This window comes from Oncorhynchus keta, chromosome 17 (assembly GCF_023373465.1).
Source record: "Oncorhynchus keta strain PuntledgeMale-10-30-2019 chromosome 17, Oket_V2, whole genome shotgun sequence".
NCBI classification, from domain to species: Eukaryota; Metazoa; Chordata; class Actinopteri; order Salmoniformes; family Salmonidae; genus Oncorhynchus; species Oncorhynchus keta.
Window position 1 is genome coordinate 51674379 of NC_068437.1, and position 26770 is coordinate 51701148.

At 43.2% G+C, this 26770-nt stretch overlaps 1 protein-coding gene, 2 long non-coding RNA genes and 1 pseudogene across 3 annotated transcripts in view; all 4 read left to right on the forward strand.

The window, feature by feature from the left end:
- Positions 1-16913, forward strand: part of LOC118396071 (2-oxoadipate dehydrogenase complex component E1-like) — a 34031-nt gene extending 17118 nt beyond the window's left edge. Inside the window, 12 exon segments of the mRNA XM_052466501.1 lie at positions 559-669; positions 671-716; positions 2399-2551; positions 4855-4939; positions 6749-6888; positions 8131-8281; positions 8702-8808; positions 9249-9413; positions 9582-9664; positions 12601-12767; positions 15455-15540; positions 15998-16913. Coding sequence (XP_052322461.1) covers positions 559-669; positions 671-716; positions 2399-2551; positions 4855-4939; positions 6749-6888; positions 8131-8281; positions 8702-8808; positions 9249-9413; positions 9582-9664; positions 12601-12767; positions 15455-15540; positions 15998-16102 — 1399 coding nt within the window. The 3' untranslated portion in view covers positions 16103-16913.
- LOC127908337 (uncharacterized) lies at positions 716-2390 on the forward strand. The gene is made up of 3 exons (XR_008066916.1): positions 716-784; positions 1819-1901; positions 1936-2390. It is a non-coding gene; the product is annotated as an uncharacterized LOC127908337 (long non-coding RNA).
- LOC127908338 (uncharacterized) lies at positions 12777-14016 on the forward strand. Its single transcript, XR_008066917.1, has 3 exons — positions 12777-13534; positions 13583-13678; positions 13967-14016. It is a non-coding gene; the product is annotated as an uncharacterized LOC127908338 (long non-coding RNA).
- Positions 16914-18683: 1770 nt separating the features above from the next.
- LOC118370359 (calcium/calmodulin-dependent protein kinase type 1D-like) overlaps positions 18684-26770 on the forward strand; it is a 77713-nt pseudogene continuing 69626 nt past the window's right edge.

The following is a 26770-nucleotide window of genomic DNA, read 5'->3' on the forward strand; positions in this document are numbered from 1 at the left end:
ATTACAGTATATCAATGGCCTGTATAGATTACAGTATAACAATGGCCTGTATACAGGATAACAGTATATCAATGGCCTGTATACTTGATTACAGTATAACAATGGCCTGTATAGCTTGATTACAGTATATCAATGGCCTGTATTTTTGATTACAGTATAACAATGGCCTGTAACTTGATTACAGTATAACAATGGCCTGTATACTTGATTACAGTATATCAATGGCCTGTATGCTTGATTACAGTATATCAATGGCCTGTATACCTGATTACAGTATATCAATGGCCTGTATACTTGATTACAGTATAACAATGGCCTGTATACTTGATTACAGTATAACAATGGCCTGTATACTTGATTACAGTATAACAATGGCCTGTATACTTGATTACAGTACATCAATGGACTGACCATGAAGCCACCTTATCTAATCTTTTCAAACAACACCTCATCAACTCTAACCTTCCTAATATATAGTATTTGCTTTCAGACTGTTTGCCCAGTTATATAGCCTTGATTACAGAACAATGTCCAAATGACATCAAATACCTCCCCCAGCTCCAGGAAGAGCACCCCAGACTCTTACGCTGACCAGCTGATCTCAGAGGGCCTGATGACAGAGGAGGAGCGTGTTGCCATCAGGACAGCCCACTACGGCATGCTGAACCAAGCTGACTAACATGACCTTCTACAGCCCTCCACCCATGAACCTGCAGGTAACATGACCCTCTACAGCCCTCCACCCACCAGGTAACATGACCCTCTACAGCCCTCCACCCACCAGGTAACATGACCCTCTACAGCCCTCCACCCATGAACCTGCAGGTAACATGACCCTCTACAGCCCTCTACCCATGAACCTGCAGGTAACATGACCCTCTACAGCCCTCCACCCATGAACCTGCAGGTAACATGACCCTCTACAGCCCTCCACCCATGAACCTGCAGGTAACATGACCCTCTACAGCCCTCTACCCATGAACCTGCAGGTAACATGACCCTCTACAGCCCTCCACCCACCAGGTAACATGACCCTCTACAGCCCTCTACCCATGAACCTGCAGGTAACATTTTTTTATTTCACCTTTAAATTTAACCAGGTAGGCTAGTTGATGAACAAGTTCTCATTTGCAACTGCGACCTGGCCAAGATAAATCGCATAGCAGTGTGAACAGACAACACAGAGTTACACATGGAGTAAACAATTAGCAAGTCAATAACACAGTAGAAAAAAAATGGGCAGTCTATATACAATGTGTGCAAAAGGCATGAGGAGGTAGGCGAATAATACAATTTTGCAGATTAACACTGGAGTGATAAATGATCAAATGGTCATGTACAGGTAGAGATGACCCAACAGCCCTCCACCCACCAGGTAACATGACCCTCTACAGCCCTCCACCGACCAGGTAACATGACCCTCTACAGCCCTCCACCCATGAACCTGCAGGTAACATGACCCTCTACAGCCCTCCACCCATGAACCTGCAGGTAACATGACCCTCTACAGCCCTCTACCCATGAACCTGCAGGTAACATGACCCTCTACAGCCCTCCACCCATGAACCTGCAGGTAACATGACCCTCTACAGCCCTCTACCCACCAGCCCTCCACCCACCAGGTAATATGACCCCCTACAGCCCTCCACCCACCAGCCCTCCACCCACCAGGTAATATGACCCTCTATAGCCCTCCACCCACCAGCCCTCCACCCACCAGGTAATATGACCCTCTACAGCCCTCCACCCACCAGCCCTCCACCCACCAGGTAATATGACCCTCTATAGCCCTCCACCCACCAGCCCTCCACCCACCAGGTAATATGGTCCTCTATAGCCCTCCACCCACCAGGTAATATGACCCTCTATAGCCCTCCACCCACCAGCCCTCCACCCACCAGGTAATATGGTCCTCTATAGCCCTCCACCCACCAGGTAATATGACCCTCTATAGCCCTCCACCCACCAGGTAATATGACCCTCTATAGCCCTCCACCCACCAGGTAATATGACCCTCTATAGCCCTCCACCCACCAGGTAATATGACCCTCTATAGCCCTCCACCCACCAGGTAATATGACCCTCTATAGCCCTCCACCCACCAGGTAATATGACCCTCTACAGCCCTCCACCCACTAATCTGCAGGTCTGTGATGTGAAATAATTTCAAATACTTTAGCTGGGCTTGATTGAGTTTGCGTCGCATTTCACGATGGAACCAATAGAATATGTTGACACCACAGGCAGATTAAAGCAAACGCTCAAAATATGTGACCGTTTGTACCCGGTCTGGTGACGAGCTCCCTGGGGTGTTGAGAAACGGAGCAGAATACATGTTTCTATTGTTTGCTGTAGCAAATAGACTAATACAGTTGTATTGTTGTTGTTGTTGTTGCAGGGGCGCTGGGGAGGTCTGGAGGAGCCCCAGGCCAGGGTCACTCACTGGGACACCGGGGTGCCTGCTCCCCTGCTGCAGTACGTAGGGGCCAAATCTGTGGAGATCCTCGAAGGAATCCAGCTACACAGTCACTTGGGGAAGATGCACGTGGCGGTAATAACAATTATAGGATATATATATATATATATATATATATATATATATATATATATATACTTACATTTGTGTGTATTAGGTAGTTGTTGTGGAATTGTTAGATTACATGTTAGATATTACTAACACGGTTCGCAACAATGTGTTGTTGTATTCAGCATTTCACTGTAAGGTCTACTACACCTGTTGTATTCAGCATTTCACTGTAAGGTCTACTATACCTGTTGTATTCAGCATTTCACTGTGAGGTCTACTACACCTGTTGTATTCAGCATTTCACTGTAAGGACTACTATACCGGTTGTATTCGGCATTTCACTGTAAGGTCTACTACACCTGTTGTATTCAGCATTTCACTGTAAGGTCTACTACACCTGTTGTATTCAGCATTTCACTGTAAGGTCTACTACACCTGTTGTATTCAACATTTCACTGTAAGGTCTACTATACCTGTTGTATTCAGCATTTCACTGTAAGGTCTACTACACCTGTTGTATTCAGCATTTCACTGTAAGGTCTACTACACCTGTTGTATTCAGCATTTCACTGTAAGGTCTACTATACCTGTTGTATTCTGCATTTCATTGTAAGGTCTACTACACCTGTTGTATTCAGCATTTCACTGTAAGGTCTACTACACCTGTTGTATTCTGCATTTCACTGTAAGGTCTACTACACCTGTTGTATTCTGCATTTCACTGTAAGGTCTACTATACCTGTTGTATTCAGCATTTCACTGTAAGGTCTACTACACCTGTTGTATTCTGCATTTCACTGTAACGTCTACTACACCTGTTGTATTCAGCATTTCACTGTAAGGTCTACTATACCTGTTGTATTCTGCATTTCACTGTAAGGTCTACTACACCTGTTGTATTCTGCATTTCACTGTAAGGTCTACTATACCTGTTGTATTCAGCATTTCACTGTAAGGTCTACTACACCTGTTGTATTCAGCATTTCACTGTAAGGTCTACTACACGTGTTGTATTCAGCATTTCACTGTAAGGTCTACTACACCTGTTGTATTCAGCATTTCACTGTAAGGTCTACTACACCTGTTGTATTCAGCATTTCACTGTGAGGTCTACTACACCTGTTGTATTCAGCATTTCACTGTAAGGTCTACTACACCTGTTATATTCAGCATTTCACTGTAAGGTCTACTATACCGGTTGTATTCTGCATTTCACTGTAAGGTCTACTACACCTGTTGTATTCAGCATTTCACTGTAAGGTCTACTCCACCTGTTGTATTCTGCATTTCACTGTAAGGTCTACTATACCTGTTGTATTCAGCATTTCACTGTAAGTTCTACTATACCTGTTGTATTCAGCATTTCACTGTAAGGTCTACTCCACCTGTTGTATTCAGCATTTCACTGTAAGGTCTACTATACCGGTTGTATTCAGCATTTCACTGTAAGGTCTACTACACCTGTTGTATTCAGCATTTCACTGTAAGGTCTACTACACCTGTTGTATTCAGCATTTCACTGTAAGGTCTACTATACCGGTTGTATTCAGCATTTCACTGTAAGGTCTACTATACCGGTTGTATTCAGCATTTCACTGTAAGGTCTACTACACCTGTTATATTCAGCATTTCACTGTAAGGTCTACTATACCGGTTGTATTCTGCATTTCACTGTAAGGTCTACTACACCTGTTGTATTCAGCATTTCACTGTAAGGTCTACTACACCTGTTGTATTCAGCATTTCACTGTAAGGTCTACTACACCTGTTGTATTCAGCATTTCACTGTAAGGTCTACTCCACCTGTTGTATTCTGCATTTCACTGTAAGGTCTACTATACCTGTTGTATTCAGCATTTCACTGTAAGTTCTACTATACCTGTTGTATTCAGCATTTCACTGTAAGGTCTACTCCACCTGTTGTATTCAGCATTTCACTGTAAGGTCTACTATACCTGTTGTATTCAGCATTTCACTGTAAGGTCTACTCCACCTGTTGTATTCAGCATTTCACTGTAAGGTCTACTATACCTGTTGTATTCAGCATTTCACTGTAAGGTCTACTCCACCTGTTGTATTCAGCATTTCACTGTAAGGTCTACTACACCGGTTGTATTCGGCACACGTGACAAATAAACTTTGATTTGATTTGCTTTCAGCAATATAGCGCTTATCTAAAGCCCAAATGTAATTGGGTGACGGCAGGCCTCACCAGTGTGAACAGTGCAGTATGTCGTTCTTTGCTCGAGCTGGATGAAACTCGCTGTTCTCGTTTTAAAGACTCTCTGACGCTCTATGAAAACAGATCTGTTGTGTTCTTCCCTCAGGGTCGCCTTGCAAAGGTGGAGAATGGAACTAATCTGGACTGGTCCACTGCTGAGGCCATGGCGTTTGGCTCTCTGCTCTGCCAAGGTCAGTCAGACTACAAAGCCAAACCAAGCTGTACTGGTCTGACCAGTTTACGTATCCACCATAGTTCTTGGATATACAGTTGAAGTCAGAAGTTTACATACACTTAGTTTGGAGTCATTAACTTGTTTTTCAACCACTCCACAAATTTCTTGTTAACAAACTATAGTTTTGGCAAGTCGGTTAGGTCATCTACTTTGTGCATGACACAAGTCATTTTTCCAAAAATGGTTTACAGACAGATTATTTCACTGATAATGAATTGTTTCACAATTCCAGTGGGTCAGAAGTTTACATACACTAAGTTGACTGCCTTTAAACAGCTTGGAAAATTCCAGACAATGATGGCATGGCTTTAGGAGCTTCTGATAGGTTAATTGACATAATTTGAGTCAATTGGAGGTGTACCTGTGGATGTATTTCAAGGCCTACCTTCAAACTCAGTGCCTTTTTTCTTGACATCATGGGAAAATCAAAAGAAATCAACCTCAGAAAATACATTTTAGACCTCCACAAGTCTGTACAAACAATAGTACGCAAGCATAAACTCCATGGGACCACACAGCCGTCATACCGCTCAGGAAGGAGACGCGTTCTGTCTCCTAGAGATGACCGTGCTTTGGTGTGAAAAGTGCAAGTCAATCCCAGAACAACAGCAAAGGACCTTGTGAAGATGCTGGAGGAAACGGGCACAAAAGTATCTGTATCCACAGGAAAACGAGTCCTATATCGACATAACCTGAAAGGCCGCTCAGCAAGGAAGAAGCCACTGCTCCAAAACCGCCATAAAAATAGCCAGACTATGGTTTGCAACTGCACATGGGACAAAGTTCGTACTTGTTGGAGAAATGTCCTCTGGTCTGATGAAACAAAAATAGAACTGTTAGGCCATAATGACCATTGTTATGTTTGGAGGGAAAAGGTGGAGGCGTGCAAGCCGGTGCTTTGCTGCAGGAGGGACTGGTGCACTTCACAAAATAGATGGCATCATGAGGTAGGAAAATGATGTGGATATATTGAAGCAACATCTCAAGACATCAGTCAGGAAGTTAAAGCTTGGTCACAAATGGGTCTTCCAAATGGACAATGACCCCAAGCATACTTGTGGCAAAATGGCTTAAGGACAACAAAGTCAAGGTATTGGAGTGGCCATCACAAAGCCCTGACCTCAATCCTATAGAAAATATGTGGGCAGAACTGTAAAAGTGTGTGCGATCAAGGAGGCCTACAAACCTGACTCAGTTACACCAGCTCTGTCAGGATGAATGGGCCAAAATTCACTTAACTTATTGTGGGAAGCTTGTGGAAGGCTACCCAAAACATTTGACCCAAGTTAAACAATTTAAAGGCAATGCCACCAAATACTAATTGAATGTATGTAAACTTCTGACCCACTGGGAATGTGATGAAAGAAATAAAAGCTGAAATAAATCATTCTCTCTACTATTATTCTGACATTTCACATTCTTAAAATAAAGTGGTGATCCTAACTGACCTAAAACAGGGAATTTTTACTTGGATTAAATGTCAGGAATTGTGAAAAACTGAGTTTAAATGTATTTGGCTAAGGTGTATGTAAACTTCCGACTTCAACTGTACCTGAGCCAGCATAGTTTGGTGTGTTTTTTTTTTTGGCATGATAGTGGAAACAAAAAAGGGATTGATTTTTATTATATTTCTTATATTCTATTTTACAGAAATTGCTTGATAGCTTTAGGTTTTCCAGACTGAACATTTTCATAATTGTTTTGTTGTTATTTCTACGTGTAATTCGCTCATGTTTTGTAAGAATGTGTTTATCCTGTTCTGCAGGGTTCAACATTCGCATCAGTGGGCAGGACGTTGGGAGAGGCACCTTCAGTCAGAGACATGCCATGATAGTTTGTCAGGACACAAATGATATGTACATCCCCCTAAACCACATAGACCCTGAACAGAAAGGATTCATGGAGGTATTTAACACATAGATGATGACTATGTACTATTCCCCCTAAACCACGTTGTTGTCACGTTCTGACGTCAGTTATTTTGTTTTAGTATGGTTAGGGCGTGAGTTGGGAGGGTTGTCTATGTTCGTTTGTCTATGATTTTCTATTTTTGTGTTTGGCCTGGTATGGTTCTCAATCCGAGGCAGCTGTCAATCGTTGTCCCCGATTGAGAACCATATTTCGGTAGCCTTGTTTTCCATTGTGTTTTGTGGGTGGTTGTTTTCTGTCTTTGTGTGTCTGCACCAGATAGAGCTGTTTCGGTTGATTTCGTTGTTGTTTTGTTATTCAGTGTTCAGTTTACATTAAATAAGATGAACACGTACCACGCTGCGCATTGGTTCTCATCTCCTTCCCCAGACGACAAGCGTTACAGTTGTAAAGATTCCTGTCAGTAATACTGCTGCAGGGTAGACAACTAGAATCAGCGTTACAACTGTAAAGATTCCTGTCAGTAATACTGCTGCAGGGAAGACAACTAGAATCAGCGTTACAACTGTAAAGATTCCTGTCAGTAATACTGCTGCAGGGTAGACAACTAGAATCAGCGTTACAACTGTAAAGATTCCTGTCAGTAATACTGCTGCAGGGTAGACAACTAGAATCAGCGTTACAACTGTAAAGATTCCTGTCAGTAATACTGCTGCAGGGTAGACAACTAGAATCAGCGTTACAACTGTAAAGATTCCTGTCAGTAATACTGCTGCAGGGAAGACAACTAGAATCAGCGTTACAACTGTAAAGATTCCTGTCAGTAATACTGCTGCAGGGAAGACAACTAGAATCAGCCTCTGGATGCTTTTTTGTTGTTGGTGCGGATGGTTGGAGGACCAGAAATATAATTATAATAATTTGTACACTGCAAATATAACACAACTAATCCTAAAAAGAGATTTGTTATTTTCCAATACATACATTTCATACCTTGAATTACATTGAGACACGATCACATGTATCTCTTGGGAACAAGTTTCCTATTTTAAACAATTTTTTTCAACTGAATTCCTGGTGATTTTGGTTTTGTGACTAAAAACTAAAATAATAATATATAAAAATAATTTGCTAAAACCTTTCAGCAGGGCAAAGAAAATCCCTCCTGTTGCCCAACCCAGTCACATGCTCATTATAACTAAACCATTATCTTCTACTGTATACTGGTTAAACCTTTTATAGAGCATGCACTTGTGTGTGTGTGTGTGTGTCACCCAGGTGTGTAACAGTGCTCTGTCTGAGGAGGCCGTGCTGGGCTTTGAGTACGGCATGGCCATCGCCCAGCCTAAACTCCTGCCCATCTGGGAGGCTCAGTTTGGTGACTTCTTCAACGGAGCTCAGATCATCTTCGACACCTTCATCTCCGGAGGTATGATACTCTGGTTAATTATTGGAATTAATGTCACTTCCTGTAGCTAAGGGCTATTTTTAGGTTAGCTCCTGTAATTACAGACAGTTGTACATGATGGACCGGGTTCATTCTAACCACTCGTGGTGCACAGTATACCTATCGGGACGGTTTCCTGGACACAGATTAAGCCTAGTTCTGGACTAAATAACATGTTTACCATTTGAACGTGGTTTTGAGTCCAAGACTTGATTAATACTACATAGATGCACTCACAGATAACTCTGAGCTGTGTTTGCGGTTCCTACTCTAATAGGTTTAGTAGCTGCTGCATTGTGGGATACGTAAAGGCTTCATATAGCTTTCATAAAACCTTCATAATCACTAGATGGAGGCTGGTTTCATTAGGGGTTGATTGAAACGTTTCCCTGTCTCTCCCAGGTGAGGCTAAGTGGCTGCTGCAGTGTGGGATGGTGATCCTGCTGCCCCATGGTTATGACGGAGCCGGACCTGAACACTCCTCATGCCGTATAGAGAGGTTCCTACAGGTGAGGAGGACAGCCGGTCCCAATTTGTTTGACTGGGCTTCTTTTGTCAAACGTCTTTCCTCTTCAGTTTCTCTGCTCTCCTCACTTCCTTCTCAAAATCCCAATAGGGGAGGAATGAGGGGAGAGGAGGTGAGGAATTGAGGAACGACTTTTGATTAAGAACCTGTTATTGGGGCGGCAGGGTAGCCTAGTGGTCAGAGCGTTGGACTAGTAACCGAAAGGTTGCAAGTTCAAATCCCTGAGCTGACAAGGTACGACAAACCTGTCGTTCTGCCCACTGTTCCTAGGCCGTCATTGAAAATAAGAATTTGTTCTTAACTGACTTGCCTAGTTAAAAAAAAAATATATATATATATTAAAATAGCTAATAGTATGATGATCATTGAAACGTATGGTTTCATGTCTATCTAAATAACCATCATCTCTCGCCATCTCCCCAGCTGTGTGACAGTAAAGAGGAGGGGGTGGATGGTGACAATGTCAATATGGCCGTTGTCAACCCTACGACTCCAGCGCAGTATTTCCACCTGCTGAGACGACAAATGATACGCAACTTCCGCAAGCCGCTCATCATGGCCGGGCCCAAGACTCTGCTTCGATTCTCTGTAAGACATTCAAATATTCAACCTCTAATACAATCAAGCCATAAAGTAGTCATTTAGGCTATTTGAGGAGATCTGTTTGGGCAAGGAGAGGTGCAGAAACACTCATCTTCTCACATAGTGACTAGTTATTTATAGATCATGTATTTCCTTCCCGTTTTCTACCTGTAGGGAGCAACATCCAGTCTGGTTGACATGGCTCCTGGTACATATTTCAAGCCTGTGATTGGTGACCCCTCAGTCACACCAGCAAGGTAAAGAAGGACCCACAATACACTCTCCATCAAATAGTACACCGTCAGAAAATAATTTAAATTTGGAACCAAAAAAAGGTTCTAGAATGTGATAGATACAGTTCATTCGAAAAGTATTCAGACCACTTTACTTTTTCCACATTTTTGTTACGTTACAGCCGCATTCTAAAATGGATTAAATACAACATTTTCCTCATCATTCTACACTTAATACCCCATAATGACAAAGCAAAAAAAAAAATGTTATTTTTTGCACATTTATAAAAAATTCTAAACAGAAATACCTTATTTACATAACTATTCAGAACCTTTGCTATGAGACTCAAAATTGAGCTCAGGTGCATTCTGTTTCCATTGATAATTCTTGAGATGCTTCCGCAACTTGATTGGAAAGGCACACACCGGTCTATGTAAGGTCCCATAGTTGACAGTGCATGTACCAAGCCATGAGCAAATACCAAGCCATGAGGTCAAAGGAATTGTCCGTAAAGCTCAGAGACAGGATAGTGTCGAGACACAGATCTGGGGAAGGGAACCAAAAAATGTCTGCCGCATTGAAGGTCCCCCAGAACACAGTGGCCTCCGTCATTCTTAAATGGAAGACGTTTGGAACCACCAAGACTCTTCCTAGAGCTGGTCGCCCGGCCAAACTGAGCAATCGGGGGAGAAGGGCCTTGGTCAGGGAGGTGACCAATAACCTGACGGTCACTGACAGAGCTCCAGAGTTAATAATAATAATAATAATATATGCCATTTAGCAGACGCTTTTATCCAAAGCGACTTACAGTCATGTGTGCATACATTCTATGTATGGGTGGTCCCGGGAATCGAACCCACTACCCTGGCGTTACAAGCGCCATGCTCTACCAACTGAGCTACAGAAGGACCACTCTTTGTGGAGATGGACAATCATCTCTGCAGCACTCCACCAATCAGGCCTTTATGGTAGAGTGGCCAGACTGAAGCCACTCCTCAGTAAAAGCCTCATGACAGGCTGCAAGGACTCTCAGACCATGAGAAACAACATTCTCTGATCTGATGAAACCAAGATTGAACTCTTTGGCCTGAATGCCAAGCGTCACATCTGGAGGAAACCTGGCACCATCCTTATGGTGAAGCATGGTGGTGGCAGCATCATGCTTTGGGGATGTTTTTCAGTGTCAGGGACGGGGAGATTAGTCAGGATCAAAGGAAAGATGAACGGAGCAAAGTACAGAGAGATCCTTGATGAAAACCTGCTCCAGAGTGCTCAGGACCTCAGACTGGGCTGAAGGTTCACCTTCCAACAGTACAACGACCATAAACACACAGCCAAGACAAGGCAGGAGTGGCTATGGGACAAGTCTCTGAATGTCCTTGAGTGACCCAGCCAGAGCCCCGACTTGAACCCGATCAACCATCTCTGAAGAGACCTGAAAATAGCTGTACAGCAACATTCCCCATCCAACATGACTGAGCTTGAGAGGATCTGCAGAGAAGAATGAAAGAGACTCCCCAAATACAGGTGTGCCAAGCTTGTAGCGTCCTACCCAAGAAGACTCAAGTCTGTAATCGCTGCCAAAAGTGCTTCAACAAAGTACTGAGTAAAGGGTCTAAATACTTTTTTAAAGTCCTGTGCATTCAGGTTGTTTCACAAGCAAAGTCATTTGTATCATTTCACTTTGTGAAAACAATTAGCACAGACAAATCTGATTAGGCTTAGCCAGGGTCATTTATTTCTTAACATATGTCTCTGGGTGTAGCTTATACCACAGCCTCTGCTGTAGAAACAAACGGCGCATGGCTTGGTGACTCTGGTCCCAACCAAAAAAATATATTTTTTAAACGCTTGTCTGTAGCCAAAACAGTTCAAAACTAAAAACCTGAATAAAAATTCTGGGCAGATTCTCGGGCTGCTTTTATCATCATGAGTTAAGGAAGTATGAAAATATTTCAAATAAACCCTATTTAATCTATATAAAAATATTTGTCACAGGGAAATATTAGGTTAATTTAATAGTGAAATCTTTGGTTAATTTAATAGGGATATCTTTGGTTAATTTAATAGGGATATCTTTGGTTAATTTAATAAGGAAATCTTAGGGTTGCTGCAGAATTTTATATCCCATCAAGGTGTGTCATGGTTCCAAAAGGTTTGAGTGTCAAAACATTAAGAACACCTTCCTGATATTGAGTTGCTTCCCCCTTCTGTCCTCATTACAGACTCAATTCATCAGGGGATGGACTCTACAAGGTTTTTGATTTATTTGATTGAACCTTTATTTAACTAGGAAAGTCAGTTAAGAACAAATTCTATTTTACAATGACAACCTACCCTGGCCAAACCCGGACGATGCTGGGCCAATTGTGCGCCACCCTAAGGGACTTCCAATCACGGCCGGTTGTGATACAGCCTGGAATCGAACCAGGGTCTGTAGTGATGCCTCTAGCACTGAGATGCAGTGCCTTAAACCGCTGCATCACTCAGAAGCCCAAGGTGTCGAAAGCGTTCCACAGGGATGCTGGCTCATGTTGACTCCAATGCTTCCCACAGTTGTCAAGTTGGCTGGATGTCCTTTGGGTGGTGGACCATTCTTGATACACACAGGAAACCGTTGACATTGACAAACCCAGCATCGTTGCAGTTGTGGACACACTCAAGCCGGTGCTCCTGGCACCTACTACCATACCCCTTCAAATATTCTCTTAAATATTTTGTCTTGCCCGTTCACTGTCTGAATGGCACACATAAATAATCCATGTCTTAATTTCTCCTCCCCTACATTTACACTGATGTGGATTTAACAAGTGACATCAGTAAGGCGTCATAGCATTCACTTGGAATTCACTTGGTCAGTCTGTCATGGAAGGAGCAGATGTTCCTAATGTTTGGTCCTCTGTGTGTAATATTGCTGTCCAGGTTTGATTTAATAATCCTGGTCCGTCTATCCCTGTAGTGTCCAGCGGGTGGTGTTGTGCTCAGGAAAGCACTACTATGCCCTGTTGAAGCAGAGGGAAACGTCAGCTGCCACTCAGACCACAGCACTGATCAGACTGGAGGAGCTGTGTCCCTTTCCTCTGGAGGCCCTGCAGCAGGAGCTGAACAAGTACACCAATGCTAAAGGTAGGCTGTACCTGACCATTACTTACCTCAAACACTACTGCATCAAAGCTGGGACCGAGAGACTGGAAAAACAGCTTCTATCTCAAGGCCATCAGACTGTTAAACAGCCATCTGTCACACCTTTGTGTTTTCTTTAATTATTTGTTCAGGCCAGGGTGTGACATGGGGTTATTGTATTGTCGTATTTGTAGGCATTTTTTTTTTTACCTTTATTTAACTAGTCAAGTCAGTTAAGAACAAATTCTTACTTTCAATGATGGCCTAGGAACAGTGGGTTAACTGCCTGTTCAGGGGCAGAACGACAGATTTGTACCTTGTCAGCTCGGGGGTTTGAACTTGCAACCTTCCGGTTACTAATCCAACGCTCTAACCACTAGGCTACCCTGCCGCCCCAGTGTGGTTGATTAGGGGTGTGTCTAGTATAGGCTTGGCTGCCTGAGGCGGTTCTCAATCAGAGTCAGGTGATTCTTGTTGTCTCTGATGGGGAACCGTATTTAGGTAGCCTGGGTTTCACTGTGTATTTGGTGGGTGATTGTTCCTGTCTCTGTGTAGTTTCACCAGATAGGCTATAATAGGTTTCATGTTCCTGTCTCTGTGTAGTTTCACCAGATAGGCTATAATAGGTTTCATGTTCCTGTCTCTGTGTAGTTTCACCAGATAGGCTATAATAGGTTTCATGTTCCTGTCTCTGTGTAGTTTCACCAGATAGGCTATAATAGGTTTCATGTTCCTGTCTCTGTGTAGTTTCACCAGATAGGCTATAATAGGTTTCACGTTCCTGTCTCTGTGTAGTTTCACCAGATAGGCTATAATAGGTTTCATGTTCCTGTCTCTGTGTAGTTTCACCAGATAGGCTATAATAGGTTTCATGTTCCTGTCTCTGTGTAGTTTCACCAGATAGGCTATAATAGGTTTCACGTTCCTGTCTCTGTGTAGTTTCACCAGATAGGCTATAATAGGTTTCACGTTCCTGTCTCTGTGTAGTTTCACCAGATAGGCTATAATAGGTTTCACGTTCCTGTCTCTGTGTAGTTTCACCAGATAGGCTATAATAGGTTTCACGTTCCTGTCTCTGTGTAGTTTCACCAGATAGGCTATAATAGGTTTCACGTTCCTGTCTCTGTGTAGTTTCACCAGATAGGCTATAATAGGTTTCACGTTCCTGTCTCTGTGTAGTTTCACCAGATAGGCTATAATAGGTTTCATGTTCCTGTCTCTGTGTAGTTTCACCAGATAGGCTATAATAGGTTTCACGTTTGTCTCTGTTCACTGTATAATAGGTTTCTCTGTGTAGTTTCACCAGATAGGCTATAATAGGTTTCACGTTCCTGTCTCTGTGTAGTTTCACCAGATAGGCTATAATAGGTTTTCACGTTCCTGTCTCTGTGTAGTTTCACCAGATAGGCTGTAATTAGGTTTTCACGTTCCATTTGTTGTTTTTGTATTTATTTAGTTATTTCATGTATCGCTCTTCATTTATTAAAGACATGAGTAACCACCACGCTGCATTTCGGTCCGACTCTCTTTCTACAAACGAAGAACGCCGTTACACCATCACTAACATTGAGTGGCTGATGCCAACATACTGACTCATCTCTAGCCACTTTAATAATGAAAAAATGTATCACTAGCCACTGTAAACAATGCCACTTAATATAATGTTTACATACCCTACATTACTCATCTCATATGTATATACTGTACTCTATGCCATCTACTGCATCTTGCCTATGCCGTTCGGCCATCGCTCATTCATGTAGTTTTATGTACATATTCTTATTCATTCCTTTATACTTGTGTATATAAGGTAGTTGTTGTGAAATTGTTAGATTAGATGTTAGATATTACTGCACTGTCGGAACTAGAAGCACAAGCATTTTGCTACACTAACATCTGCTAACCATGTGTATGTGAAAAATAAAATTTGACTCGATTTTTACTATCATATAAAAATGTATTGGTTGCGTACACATATTTTGCAGATGTTGTCGCAGGTGTAGCAAAATGTTTGTTTCTCAGTGCAGTAATACCTAACAATACACAAAAAACTCCAAAATGTAACGAAAGGAATTAAGAAATATTAGCACGAGCAATGTCAGAGTCCAGACTATAAATATATGTGTATATTTATTTATTTAAACATGATTAAAGGATGGTGTGTATAGACATTTGTGGACAGTATATGAATAGAAAAGGGATGTACAGCAGTAGTTATATAGAATAAGACTTGACTAGAATACAGTATACACATATAAAGTGGGTAAAACAGTATGTAAACACTATTAAAGTGTTCCGTGTCTGTGTACGTAGGACAGACGTCTCCTAAGGTGCAGGGTTGAATATCTAAATCTAAAATACTGTTTAGCAGTTGCTTCTATCCAAGTACACCGACGCTTAAGGTACCCTGACCTGACCTCAACCTCACCTGGCTTGGCCCATGCTGGGTCATCACTAATTACCACAGACACCATAGGCTGATTTTCTCAGACATAGATTAAGTCTCGATCTGGTCTAAAAAGCTATTTCAAAGGAAATTCTCCACGGAGCATGTTTTTTCCCCTCCTGGACAATGCTCTGAGAAGCTGTTCCTTTACTACAGATGCCATCTGTTCCCTTTACTTCTCTGCAGCAGCATTAAATCAATATGAATGGACAATGACCTTGATTTTTGTGTGTGTCCCATACAGAGTTTGTGTGGAGTCAGGAGGAGCCCCAGAACATGGGCCCCTGGTCGTTTGTGGCCCCCAGGTTTGAGAAGCAGCTGGCCTGCAAGGTGAGCCCTGTCCCTGTCTTTGGTTGGTTGTTTTTCTGTGTGGATATTTGACACTTTCATTGAGACCGTTTAGAAATCAGACTGGGATACAGGTAGGTGGTCGATTGAATCCCGGTGGGGAGTCGTAGATATAACTTGTGCTGGGGAGTGTTACCATTGAAGACAACTGACTAGGTATCTCCCTTTCCCTTTCCTTTCCCATTACACCATGGCTCTGTGTGCCCTGTCCCTGTCTGAAGGACCAGGATAACACAGTATAGATTTAACTGGGTTTACATCTTTGGATATTACTTACCCTGCTTACTTAGGCTAATCACTTTCGGCCCTATTTGGGACATAAGGTCACAATGAGTTAGAAATCTCTGGACGTTATCTAGTCTCTTCCCACAGTGTCTCCCACATGGTTGAAGTGCCATGTGAGACTAAATATTAACTATGCATTTCTTCTCTCCCCCAGCTTCGATTGGTCAGTCGGCCTGCTCTGCCCGCCCCGGCTGTGGGCATCGGAGCGCTCCACCAGCAGCAGAACGAGGCCGTCCTCACCGCCACCTTCTCCTCCTGAGCCACTGGAACAACTGTAAAGCTCACTCCCAGCACTACTTCATGAAGCTCCAGTAAAAACCACATGACATCTCTCCTCTATCTTGGAAAATCCAGACTGAATTCAGATCCGTTTTATGTTTTTTTTTTAACTTGTTTCACTGTCGTGATTCAGTCTGGAAGCTAGGCCACCTCTTCTCATCCTCTCCATTCAAAATGTTGTCAAAACACAAGTGCTAAAGGGCTGCTTTCAATGTGGCGGATTCAGTTGCTGTTTGGCGGTTCGTGGGGATGGGTTTAGCATTATGAAATGGAGTTGGAACTACAAAACAATGTGATGTAGACAGTCAGAAATTGCGTAGGGCAATTATTATTATTATTATTTTAGGATTTTTTTTGTAGTTGATTGTGTTCAATTCACTAGCTGTACGGCATTATTAGGTTACTGACAAATAGCAAAACCTAAATATGGTTCAGATTGAATTACGGCATTAGACACTAAGTTTAGAGCATCATTGTTTTATACATAGGTTTTTTTTGATTGATCACACAACAGCAGAGTATTATGATTTGATTTCATTAACCTGACATATGACTATCATCTTGTTCAGTCTATCATCTTGTTCAGTCTATCATCTTGTTCAGTCTATCATCTTGTTTCTTCGAGGTAGAAGATTGTCTCTTGTTGTCAATCAAAAGGGCTTAGGCATTCATCAGTGTTGCCCACATGAGCTGCTGTAGTTTTTCTACTGTTTTCAATGTCAGCCTCAACATCAGTTTGTTATAATAAAATGTCAAAATACTGTTAAAGTGTGACATTTAAACTTCAAAAATGATTTTGTGTATTTTTGTTTGTGTGTAGAAATCCAAAGATTTTCTTTGCGCTTAAATTGTGAAAAAAAATACAAAGCGAACAACTACTGCACAAATGTGCCTTTCAGCACCACGGCTATTTAATATTTCTTTAGGAAAGTTAGGGCTGCTATTTCTCTATAAATTAGTCAAATTAAAATATTAATCCCATCTCAGTAGCAGTTTTGTTTCATTTTCATAAGGTTTTATTTGTTGTGGATTCTGTCTTTACTGCTACAGGTACGATTTAAACAGTCTGATGTGAATACTGACCATTATTGTATTAGAGTTCTAATTTACTATCTAGTGGTACAAAACGAATGCCCCACTCAGACCACTTCCATCCAGACAGTCCAAGCAAAATTCTTGCTTGAGAAATTGCTCTTTGCTAAGAAGCTATTTAAAAATAAAAATAAATGTTTTAACTTTAATTGAAAACGATCATAGTAAAGATACTTAATTGGTACAAAGAAATGTTTTGAGATTTTAAAAAATGGCTATATTGGACTTTTTAAAAAGGTAGTTCACACCTGCATAACACATTTTTTCCCCCATGTAGTTTCTTTAGTAGCTACCTTCCATGTCATTACAAAATAGCACTGAATACTTTTCTCAAACAGTTGTGCATATGTTGTGGGAATATTTCTTCTGGTTATCTAAAGCAGACGTTAGATCTAGTCTTGTAATTCCTCTGTTCTACTTATTGTCAGTAATATAGTAGCATCCTTGCACTTCTTGAGGGTGACTCAGTTGTACTATGAATTCAAATCAGCACCGAACCACTAAGCCCTTTCTGAGAGGATTGGTGTAAACAATATGGCAGTAAATCCATCTTACTCATGAGACAAGTGGAATTGTTGCTATACTTACTTATCTCCTTGCTTACACCCATCAAATCCTCTCAGATATCCACAGGTATCTGGGTGTACAGGCTAGGCCCTCATTTGGGATTCAGGTCTGCCCAGAAAACACAGTATTTTCTGTGAGACGGTATTACTCTGAGTCCAGTGCACTGGGGGTAGGTGCCAGGGATTGTTTCTGGGCATGGCCTAAAGCTCCAGAAGGGTACATTTTCATTTCAAGGTATACTGTAGTAGCAAGGGGTTGATTTGGGATTCAGGGGCCCAGAAATGAATCAGTCTGTCAAGGGAGACAGACCGGAGAGGCTCCATCATCCCATTAACACCTTCTAATAGAACAGAAGACTAATTTCACTTCCTTTGAGATTTTCTGACACTGTAACAGATCTAATTGGTTTTCTAAATAGACAGCCATTGCATTTAACTGAGAGTAGTCTGTCCCTTTTTGTTTTGTGGAGAGAGGGGAAAAAAGATCCTCATAAGTAATTATGATAACTGTTGAACGTGATCTATTCGAAACAGGGGCCAGGGTGGCAGTCCGTGACAAGCCTTTTGGATTGGCTGAGGCCATGCATGTTGGATTTCCATTATATTATATGCATGAGTAGGAAGGCCTAGGGCAAAAGCAATGCCAGGGGATTTTTAAATACTCCCTCCGGGTTGCCATTTTGTTGTGAGGACTAAGCATAGTTCAATGTCATCATCGTTTTATTCATGTGAAAGGCGTCACTTGCATTGTCCACTCTCTCTCTCTCTCTACTCTCTCTCTCTCTCTATCCATTACTTGCTCCAATGACACGAGTCGTGGATTTGGTGCAATGCCAACACTAATCGTTCACTCATACATCCTCATCACGCACACTTTCGGCTACATAAGCATGAGAGGAGAGCGGCCTCCCGAGCCACCCACTCCTTATTGCTATAACAACCAAAGGCGCGGTCAAGCAGGCAGCGTGACTCAATAGAATAGCGTTTCAATTCAGACGGACACCGACCGACCCCTCCAACGGGAGTTATCTTTCTGTCAAGTAAACATAGCCTAAACAGAATCCAGAGAGCTATAGTTAATTGTTGCAAAGCGAATGAGACAGAATAGCGAAGGAGCTCCCGGTCTGTTACGTGAAGATTAGACTAGTGTTATAACCTGTAGGTAGGCTGCTACTGGTGGTAGGGCTGTAGCCTACTGGAGAGTAGGACACCTTTGCTTTCGCAGCGCAGCGGTTGTATGGATGGGCTGAGTAAAGCAAGGTTTAAAACTAACTGGGCGACAATCAGGAAGAAACCCTATTCAGCCCTACTTTTTTTGTCGACTGGAGACGGGGCACCATCCCTACTGAGTCAGCACGAGAAGGTGACATTCTTTGTGAAGCGGTACCTCTAATCTTCTCACGTCTGTCTTCCCCGGTGACGACATGGCGAGTGAGAACGGACAGTCTGGGGGGGGATCTTGGAAAAAGAATGTCGATGATATCAAGAAGGTATTCGAGTTCAAAGAAGTCCTTGGAACGTGAGTAATAAATGTGTGGTCTATAGAATCTTGTAACAGGTCCTTAAATTACAACTTTGTTGTCGGCTGTCAAGGGGGTTTACTCTAGATAGCACAGCCACAAAGTCTATCGTAAAACTTAATGCATTTTTGTTTCGCTTTTTGGTTTTAATTTAAGGATAAGGTTAGCAGTTTGGTTAGAGGTAGGTTTAAAATGACATTTTATTAAGATAAATTGATTAAAAAATGGGCATGGTTTATGACTTTCTGGCTGTGGTAACTAGTTACGACCGCTGTCAATCGATTATACAGTGTAACAGAAGCGGAAATGGCAATTGTCTCTACTCTTGTCAACGAAGCTTAGACAATACGACATGTGATATTGTCGGCGTACGTGCGATTTGTGCAAATACTAACTAACGTTTTGAATGATGCTTTATTGTGTCCTACAAATGCTTATGACATCGACAGTTACTAGATGCAACAATTCAAAAGCACGTTGCCAAACGGTCAATAATAGGTATATTCTATGGCAGGAGTTCGATGGAAAAGCGGTCGGGTCCGCCTCTATAGAGTTCGACAGTTACCTCTAGGTTACGTTTGGTTTAGTTGGTAGCGCAACGCCAGGGTTGTGGGTTCGATTCCCACGTGGGACCAGTACGAGAGAAAATAAGTATAAAAATGTATGCACTCACTACAGTAAGTCGCTGTGGATAAGAGCGTCTGCTAAATTACAATTTAAAAATATATTTATTTATCAATATCAGAGATCAAAGGGTTATAAAGCAGGTCCAAGGTGATGTGTCAAGGCACCTGCATTACAGAATATATTATCGTGAGGTTTTCTTATTAATTTACTTGTCGTATGTAATCCGAAATACATTAGTTAGCATCTGTTATTAAATGCATTGACAGGACTCTGTGAATGGTCGTCATTGTTTCAGCATCAAAATGGTCAGGAGAATTGGATTGTCAGTTGCTGCCTGCTGATGAAAATGTGTCTTCTGATGTCTAGTCAGACTGGATAACATTGAATAGATACAGAAGATTCCTGGTGCTGAATTATGATCATGTCTAATCTGTATTTAATTGTGATAATACGAAAGGTACTTGTCCACCCGGCAAGTCAGTATATATTGTTTTTAAAAAGTAGCTATTTTCACCTACACACAGAGGGAAAAACAGAAAGATCTGACTACTGAATTTCTTTACATTTAGGTTGTTATTAGAATACAATATGACCTGCCCAATAGGGACAAACTCAGAGCAGGCTCAACTTGCATACCTGCTCACGTCATTTGCCACTGGCAATACACTCTTAGGGGGGGGTGCTATCCAGAACCTAAAAGTGTTTTTCAGATGTCCCCATAGGAGAACTCTTTTTAGTTCCATGTAGAACCCTTTTGGGTTCCATGTAGAACCTTTTCCACAGTGGGTTCAACGGTTCTACATGGAACCTAGAAGGGTTTTACCTGGAACCAAAAAGGGTTCTCATACGGGGACAGCTGCAAAACCATTTAGGAATTATTTAGTCTTTCTAAGAGTGTATGGTCAACTGCTATAATATCATCTTTATTCTGACATGTTTCCTGGCATTTTACAGCTCCCTCTGTGAGTATGGAACATTTTCATTATCTTTATCATCAGAGACTAACTTATAAATATATATATATACACACACACACACACACACACACACACACACACACACACACACACACACACACACAACCTTGCAACAAGTTGGTATGAAGCTGGTGATGTTCGTGCATGGCTTTCATCAGCCGTTTAGTTCTTCATTCTTGTTATTCTCTTGCGCTCCCACTACTGTACTACGTCAGAGCAGACAAATTCCTCCAGAGTTTATTTTGGTCCTCCAGTTAGTGCTGCCTGACTGATGGCAGTTTTGCTGTGGGTGAGTTATGATGCAGACAGGGAGCATGTAAGTACTCACTTTGAAGGACAAAATCCCCAAATGGAGACTGGAAGACGAGCATTCCAAAAACTCTCTCTGCCTCTAAACTATTTTTCAAGATTTTCGTCAAGGGTGGGGTGTTTACATGCATAAGCTAAATAGCGCTGCTTGGTTCCCTCTCCATTGAATTGATAAGCTGTGTGTTTTAGAAACTGAAAAACAAAGTCCTTTGACCTACATATGTTTTCTATTTAATTCCCTCCATGTGGGGCGGCAGGTAGACTAGTGGTTAGAGTGGAGGGGTGGCAGGTAGACTAGGGGTTAGAGTGGAGGGGCGGCAGGTAGACTAGGGGTTATAGTGGTGGGCGGTAGGTAGACTAGTGGTTAGAGTGGAGGGGTGGCAGGTAGACTAGGGGTTAGAGTGGAGGGGCGGCAGGTAGACTAGTGGTTAGAGTGGAGGGGCGGCAGGTAGACTAGTGGTTAGAGGGGAGGGGCGGCAGGTAGCCTAGTGGTTAGAGTGGAGGGGCGGCAGGTAGACTAGTGGTTAGAGTGGAGGGGCGGCAGGTAGCCTAGTGGTTAGAGTGGAGGGGTGGCAAGTAGACTAGTGGTTAGAGTGGAGGGGCGGCAGGAAGACTAGTGGTTAGAGTGGAGGGGCGGCAGGTAGCCTAGTGGTTAGAGTGGAGGGGCGGCAGGTAGCCTAGTGGTTAGAGTGGAGGGGCGGCATGTAGACTAGTGGTTAGAGTGGAGGGGCGGCATGTAGACTAGTGGTTAGAGTGGAGGGGCGGCATGTAGACTAGTGGTTAGAGTGGAGGGGCGGCATGTAGACTAGTGGTTAGAGTGGAGGGGCGGCAGGTAGCCTAGTGGTTAGAGTGGAGGGGCGGCAGGTAGCCTAGTGGTTAGAGCATTGGACTAGTAACTGAAAGGTTGCAAGATCGAATCCCCGAGGTGACAAGGTAAAATATATGTCTTTCTGCCCCTGAACAAGACACTGTTTCTAGGCCATCATTGAAAATAAGAATTTGTTCTTAACTCACTTGCCTAATTAAATAAAGGTAATATATAAAGCAACAACACATCCTTCACCTCCCCCTTCTCTTGGGGAGAATGTGATTTGATCTGGTATTGAAGGAGGCCTGTGTCAGAGGGGGCAATATTTTTTTGATCAGCCCTGGGAGATTGGTATCAAGCAGGACATGTATGTCACTCTTAACTTCAATAAACCGACCCTGCTGGTGTCCATTCACCAGGGTCAACATGGGGATCAGGATTCAGGGGTCCATTTCAATTCAGTCAGGAAGTGTAAACTGAAATTGAATTGGAATGTCAGGTTGCTTCCTGAATTGACTGTATTGAAATGTAAATGGCCCCAACCCTGATGGGGATGGCTATTTGCCTTGACTAGAACTAAACCATAAACCGCTATGGAGATATCCCTTCATAGTGGCTTAGCCTTTTTGTTGTTCAGAATCCGAGATAATTCTCAATATGCTACATCTCTTAGGCTAAATCGCATTCAGATTGCACACTTTTTGGTTTAGCCCAGGGCTAAGAAAGAACATGCGGTTTGAAAGCCCTTCATTTTCCCTAATTTTCCCTCCCCCCTCAACCTCATATGGATCTGTGTTCCACCCTGTCCTTTTCCTGAGGTACAGGCTGTCCTTTTCCTGAGGTACAGGCTGTCCTTTTCCTGAGGTACTGGCTGTCCTTTTCCTGAGGTACTGGCTGTCCTTTTCCTGAGGTACAGGCTGTCCTTTTCCTGAGGTACAGGCTGTCCTTTTCCTGAGGTACAGGCTGTCCTTTTCCTGAGGTACAGGCTGTCCTTTTCCTGAGGTACAGGCTGTCCTTTTCCTGAGGTACAGGCTGTCCTTTTCCTGAGGTACAGGCTGTCCTTCTCCTGAGGTACAGGCTGTCCTTCACCGGAGGTACAGGCTGTCCTTCACCGGAGGTACGGGCTGTCCTTCACCGGAGGTACGGGCTGTCCTTCACCGGAGGTACGGGCTGTCCTTCTCCTGAGGTACGGGCTGTCCTTCTCCTGAGGTACGGGCTGTCCTTCTCCTGAGGTACGGGCTGTCCTTCACCTGAGGTACGGGCTGTCCTTCACCTGAGGTACGGGCTGTCCTTCACCTGAGGTACGGGCTGTCCTTCACCTGAGGTACAGGCTGTCCTTCACTTGAGGTACAGGCTGTCCTTCACTTGAGGTACAGGCTGTCCTTCACCTGAGGTACAGGCTGTTCTTCTCCTGAGGTACAGCTTGTACCTCTCATCACCATCGGGGAGGAGCAACTTGTTCTCATTGACTTAAACACACGACTGTGACCCCTGGCTTGGGTGTGGAATGAAGTGGGAAGGAATAGAGTGGAGTGGAATTGTGTTAGGGCTTCGTTTGACTATTCAATTCCACTCCATTCTATTCAACTATATTGTCCTTGCAGGGAAATTCATCCAGGAGTACATAAGACCATTTGAGGTTGGTTACAAGTTTGTATTTGAAAACCACTTCTAAGACACATACGTTCCGAACTCACTTCTGTCACACTAAAGAGGTAGACTCACTGTGCTGGTAGCTGGCACATACACAGATCAAAGACACCGCTGGAACGCCCATTAAGGTGATTATGTCCCAATCATTTGAAAGATTGTTCAGAAAACTAGGTGTTTTAATCGGCGTGTGCTTACTTCGATTTTGACCTTACTCCGATTAGGATAAGCAGAGTAAGGTGTTTACGTGACTATTGCATAATCTGCCTAATGCCATAATCTGTTTAATATTGAATTATTACTGTGCGTGTAAACATATTTAATGAAGTACACAGTTAAGAATAATATGTGTTGCATAATCAAATAGGCACAGTGGAAAAAGCTCCAGTTGTATACAGGAAGTGGGCGATCATAATGGCAGGAAGTTGCGATGCCCTCATCTGTTTTTATTCTTAGCTGTGGATGTGAATGGCCTCTTCTAAACACCTGTGAATCATCATCATGAGTTGCTGTCTTAACAGTGGATAGGTTAAACACCAGTCATCTCTATATCGCAACATGTCCCTGCCTGTCAGCCCAGCTCAGTTTTTTTCTGTTGAAAAACTTTTTTTTTACACACCGCACCTCAAGTCCCATGTCAACACCACAGGGGCCCAGGCCGGCCGTTCCTGCTCCCGGTAGCTCCTGCTGTGTTGTGTATAAGCAGACCCAGTAGGTAGTGTGTTGTGTTGTGTAGTGTGTGTACTGTATGCAGTGAGTTAGCTGCCAGGTTGAGACAGTCCTGGCAGCTATTACATATATACACACAGCACTGTCTCCTCCTCCCGATCCCTCGTTCAGCCAAGAGGCTTTGACTACTTGGGGATTAAGAATAGACTGATCTAGGAAGGAGTGAGGCACAGAGACAGGAAGAGACTCAGATTATCTCCTTCCCCTCCTCCTCCACTTCAGGTTTCCCCATCAGTGTCCAACAGGGATCATCTGTTCTGATTTGTCCCTGACTGAACCACCTCAAACCCCTAGCATCTACCCTCTCTAGGCCCGAGACACTTTTAGACCAGAAAGGTTGGATAGTTTATTAGGTAGACCTATGAGCCATATGGTAAAACCTTCAGAGTAGTTTATTACAGGGAAATGTTCAACTACCACCATAATACTCATACCTATTCAATCCTTTAACATCTAGGAGCTAGTGTGTAGGGGTTATGGTATGAGCTAGTGTGTAGGGGTTATGGTATGAGCTAGTGTGTAGGGGTTATGGTATGAGCTAGTGTGTAGGGGGTAGGGTAGGAGCTAGTGTGTAGGGGTTAGGGTAGGAGCTAGTGTGTAGGGGGTAGGGTAGGAGCTAGTGTGTAGGGGTTATGGTATGAGCTAGTGTGTAGGGGTTAGGGTAGGAGCTAGTGTGTAGGGGTTAGGGTAGGAGCTAGTGTGTAGGTGTTAGGGTAGGAGCTAGTGGGTAGGGGTTAGGGTAGGAGCTAGTGTGTAGGGGTTAGAGTAGGACTAGGAGCTAGTGTGTAGGTGTTAGGGTAGGAGCTAGTGGGTAGGGTAGGAGCTAGTGTGTAGGGGTTAGTGTAGGAGCTAGTGTGTAGGGGTTAGGGTAGGAGCTAGTGTGTAGGGGTTAGGGTAGGAGCTAGTGTGTAGGTGTTAGGGAAGGAGCTAGTGGTTAGGGTAGGAGCGAGTGGTTAGGGTTAGGGTAGGAGATAGAGTATAGGGGTTTAGGGTAGGACTTGGAGCTAGGAGCCAGTGTGTACGGGTTAGGGTAGGAGCGAGTGTGTAGGAGTTAGGGTAGGAGCGAGTGTGTAGGTGTTAGGGTAGGAGCTAGTGGGTAGGGGTTAGGGAAAGACTAGGGGCTAGTGGGTAGGGGTTAGGGTAGGAGCTAGAGTGTAGGGGTTAGGGTAAGAGCTATTCTGTCCTGTTCTGTCCTGACCTGTTCTGTCCTCTCCTATTCTGTCCTCTCCTATTCTGTCCTATTCAGTCCTGACCTGTTATGTCCTCTCCTATTCTGTCCTATTCTGTCCTGACCTGTTCTGTCCTCTCCTATTCTGTCCTATTCTGTCCTATTCTGTCCTCTCCTATTCTCTCCTATTCTGTCCTATTCTGTCCTATTCCGTCCTGACCTGTTCTGTCCTCTCCTATTCTGTCCTATTCTGTCCTGACCTGTTCTGTCCTCCCCTGTTCTGTCCTATTCTGTTCTGTCCTATTCTGTCCTATTCTGTTCTGTCCTATTCTGTCCTATTCTGTCCTCCCCTATTCTGTCCTATTCTGTTCTGTCCTATTCTGTCCTATTCTGTCCTCCCCTATTCTGTCCTATTCTGTTCTGTCCTATTCTGTTCTGTCCTCCCCTATTCTGTCCTATTCTGTTCTGCCCTATTCTGTCCTATTCTGTTCTGTCCTATTCTGTCCTCCCCTATTCTGTCCTATTCTGTTCTGTCCTATTCTGTCCTATTCTGTTCTGTCCTATTCTGTCCTATTCTGTCCTATTCTGTCCTCCCCTATTCTGTCCTATTCTGTCCTATTCTGTCCTATTCTGTCCTATTCTGTCCTCCCCTATTCTGTCCTATTCTGTTCTGCCCTATTCTGTCCTATTCTGTTCTGTCCTATTCTGTCCTCCCCTATTCTGTCCTATTCTGTTCTGTCCTATTCTGTTCTGCCCTATTCTGTCCTATTCTGTTCTGTCCTATTCTGTCCTATTCTGTTCTGTCCTATTCTGTCCTCCCCTATTCTGTTCTGTCCTATTCTGTTCTGTCCTATTCTGTCCTCCCCTATTCTGTCCTATTCTGTTCTGCCCTATTCTGTCCTCCCCTATTCTGTCCTATTCTGTTCTGCCCTATTCTGTCCTATTCTGTTCTGTCCTATTCTGTTCTGCCCTATTCTGTCCTATTCTGTTCTGTCCTATTCTGTTCTGTCCTATTCTGTCCTATTCTGTTCTGCCCTATTCTGTCCTATTCTGTTCTGTCCTATTCTGTTCTGTCCTATTCTGTTCTGCCCTATTCTGTCCTATTCTGTTCTGTCCTATTCTGTCCTATTCTGTTCTGTCCTATTCTGTTCTGCCCTATTCTGTCCTATTCTGTTCTGTCCTATTCTGTTCTGTCCTATTCT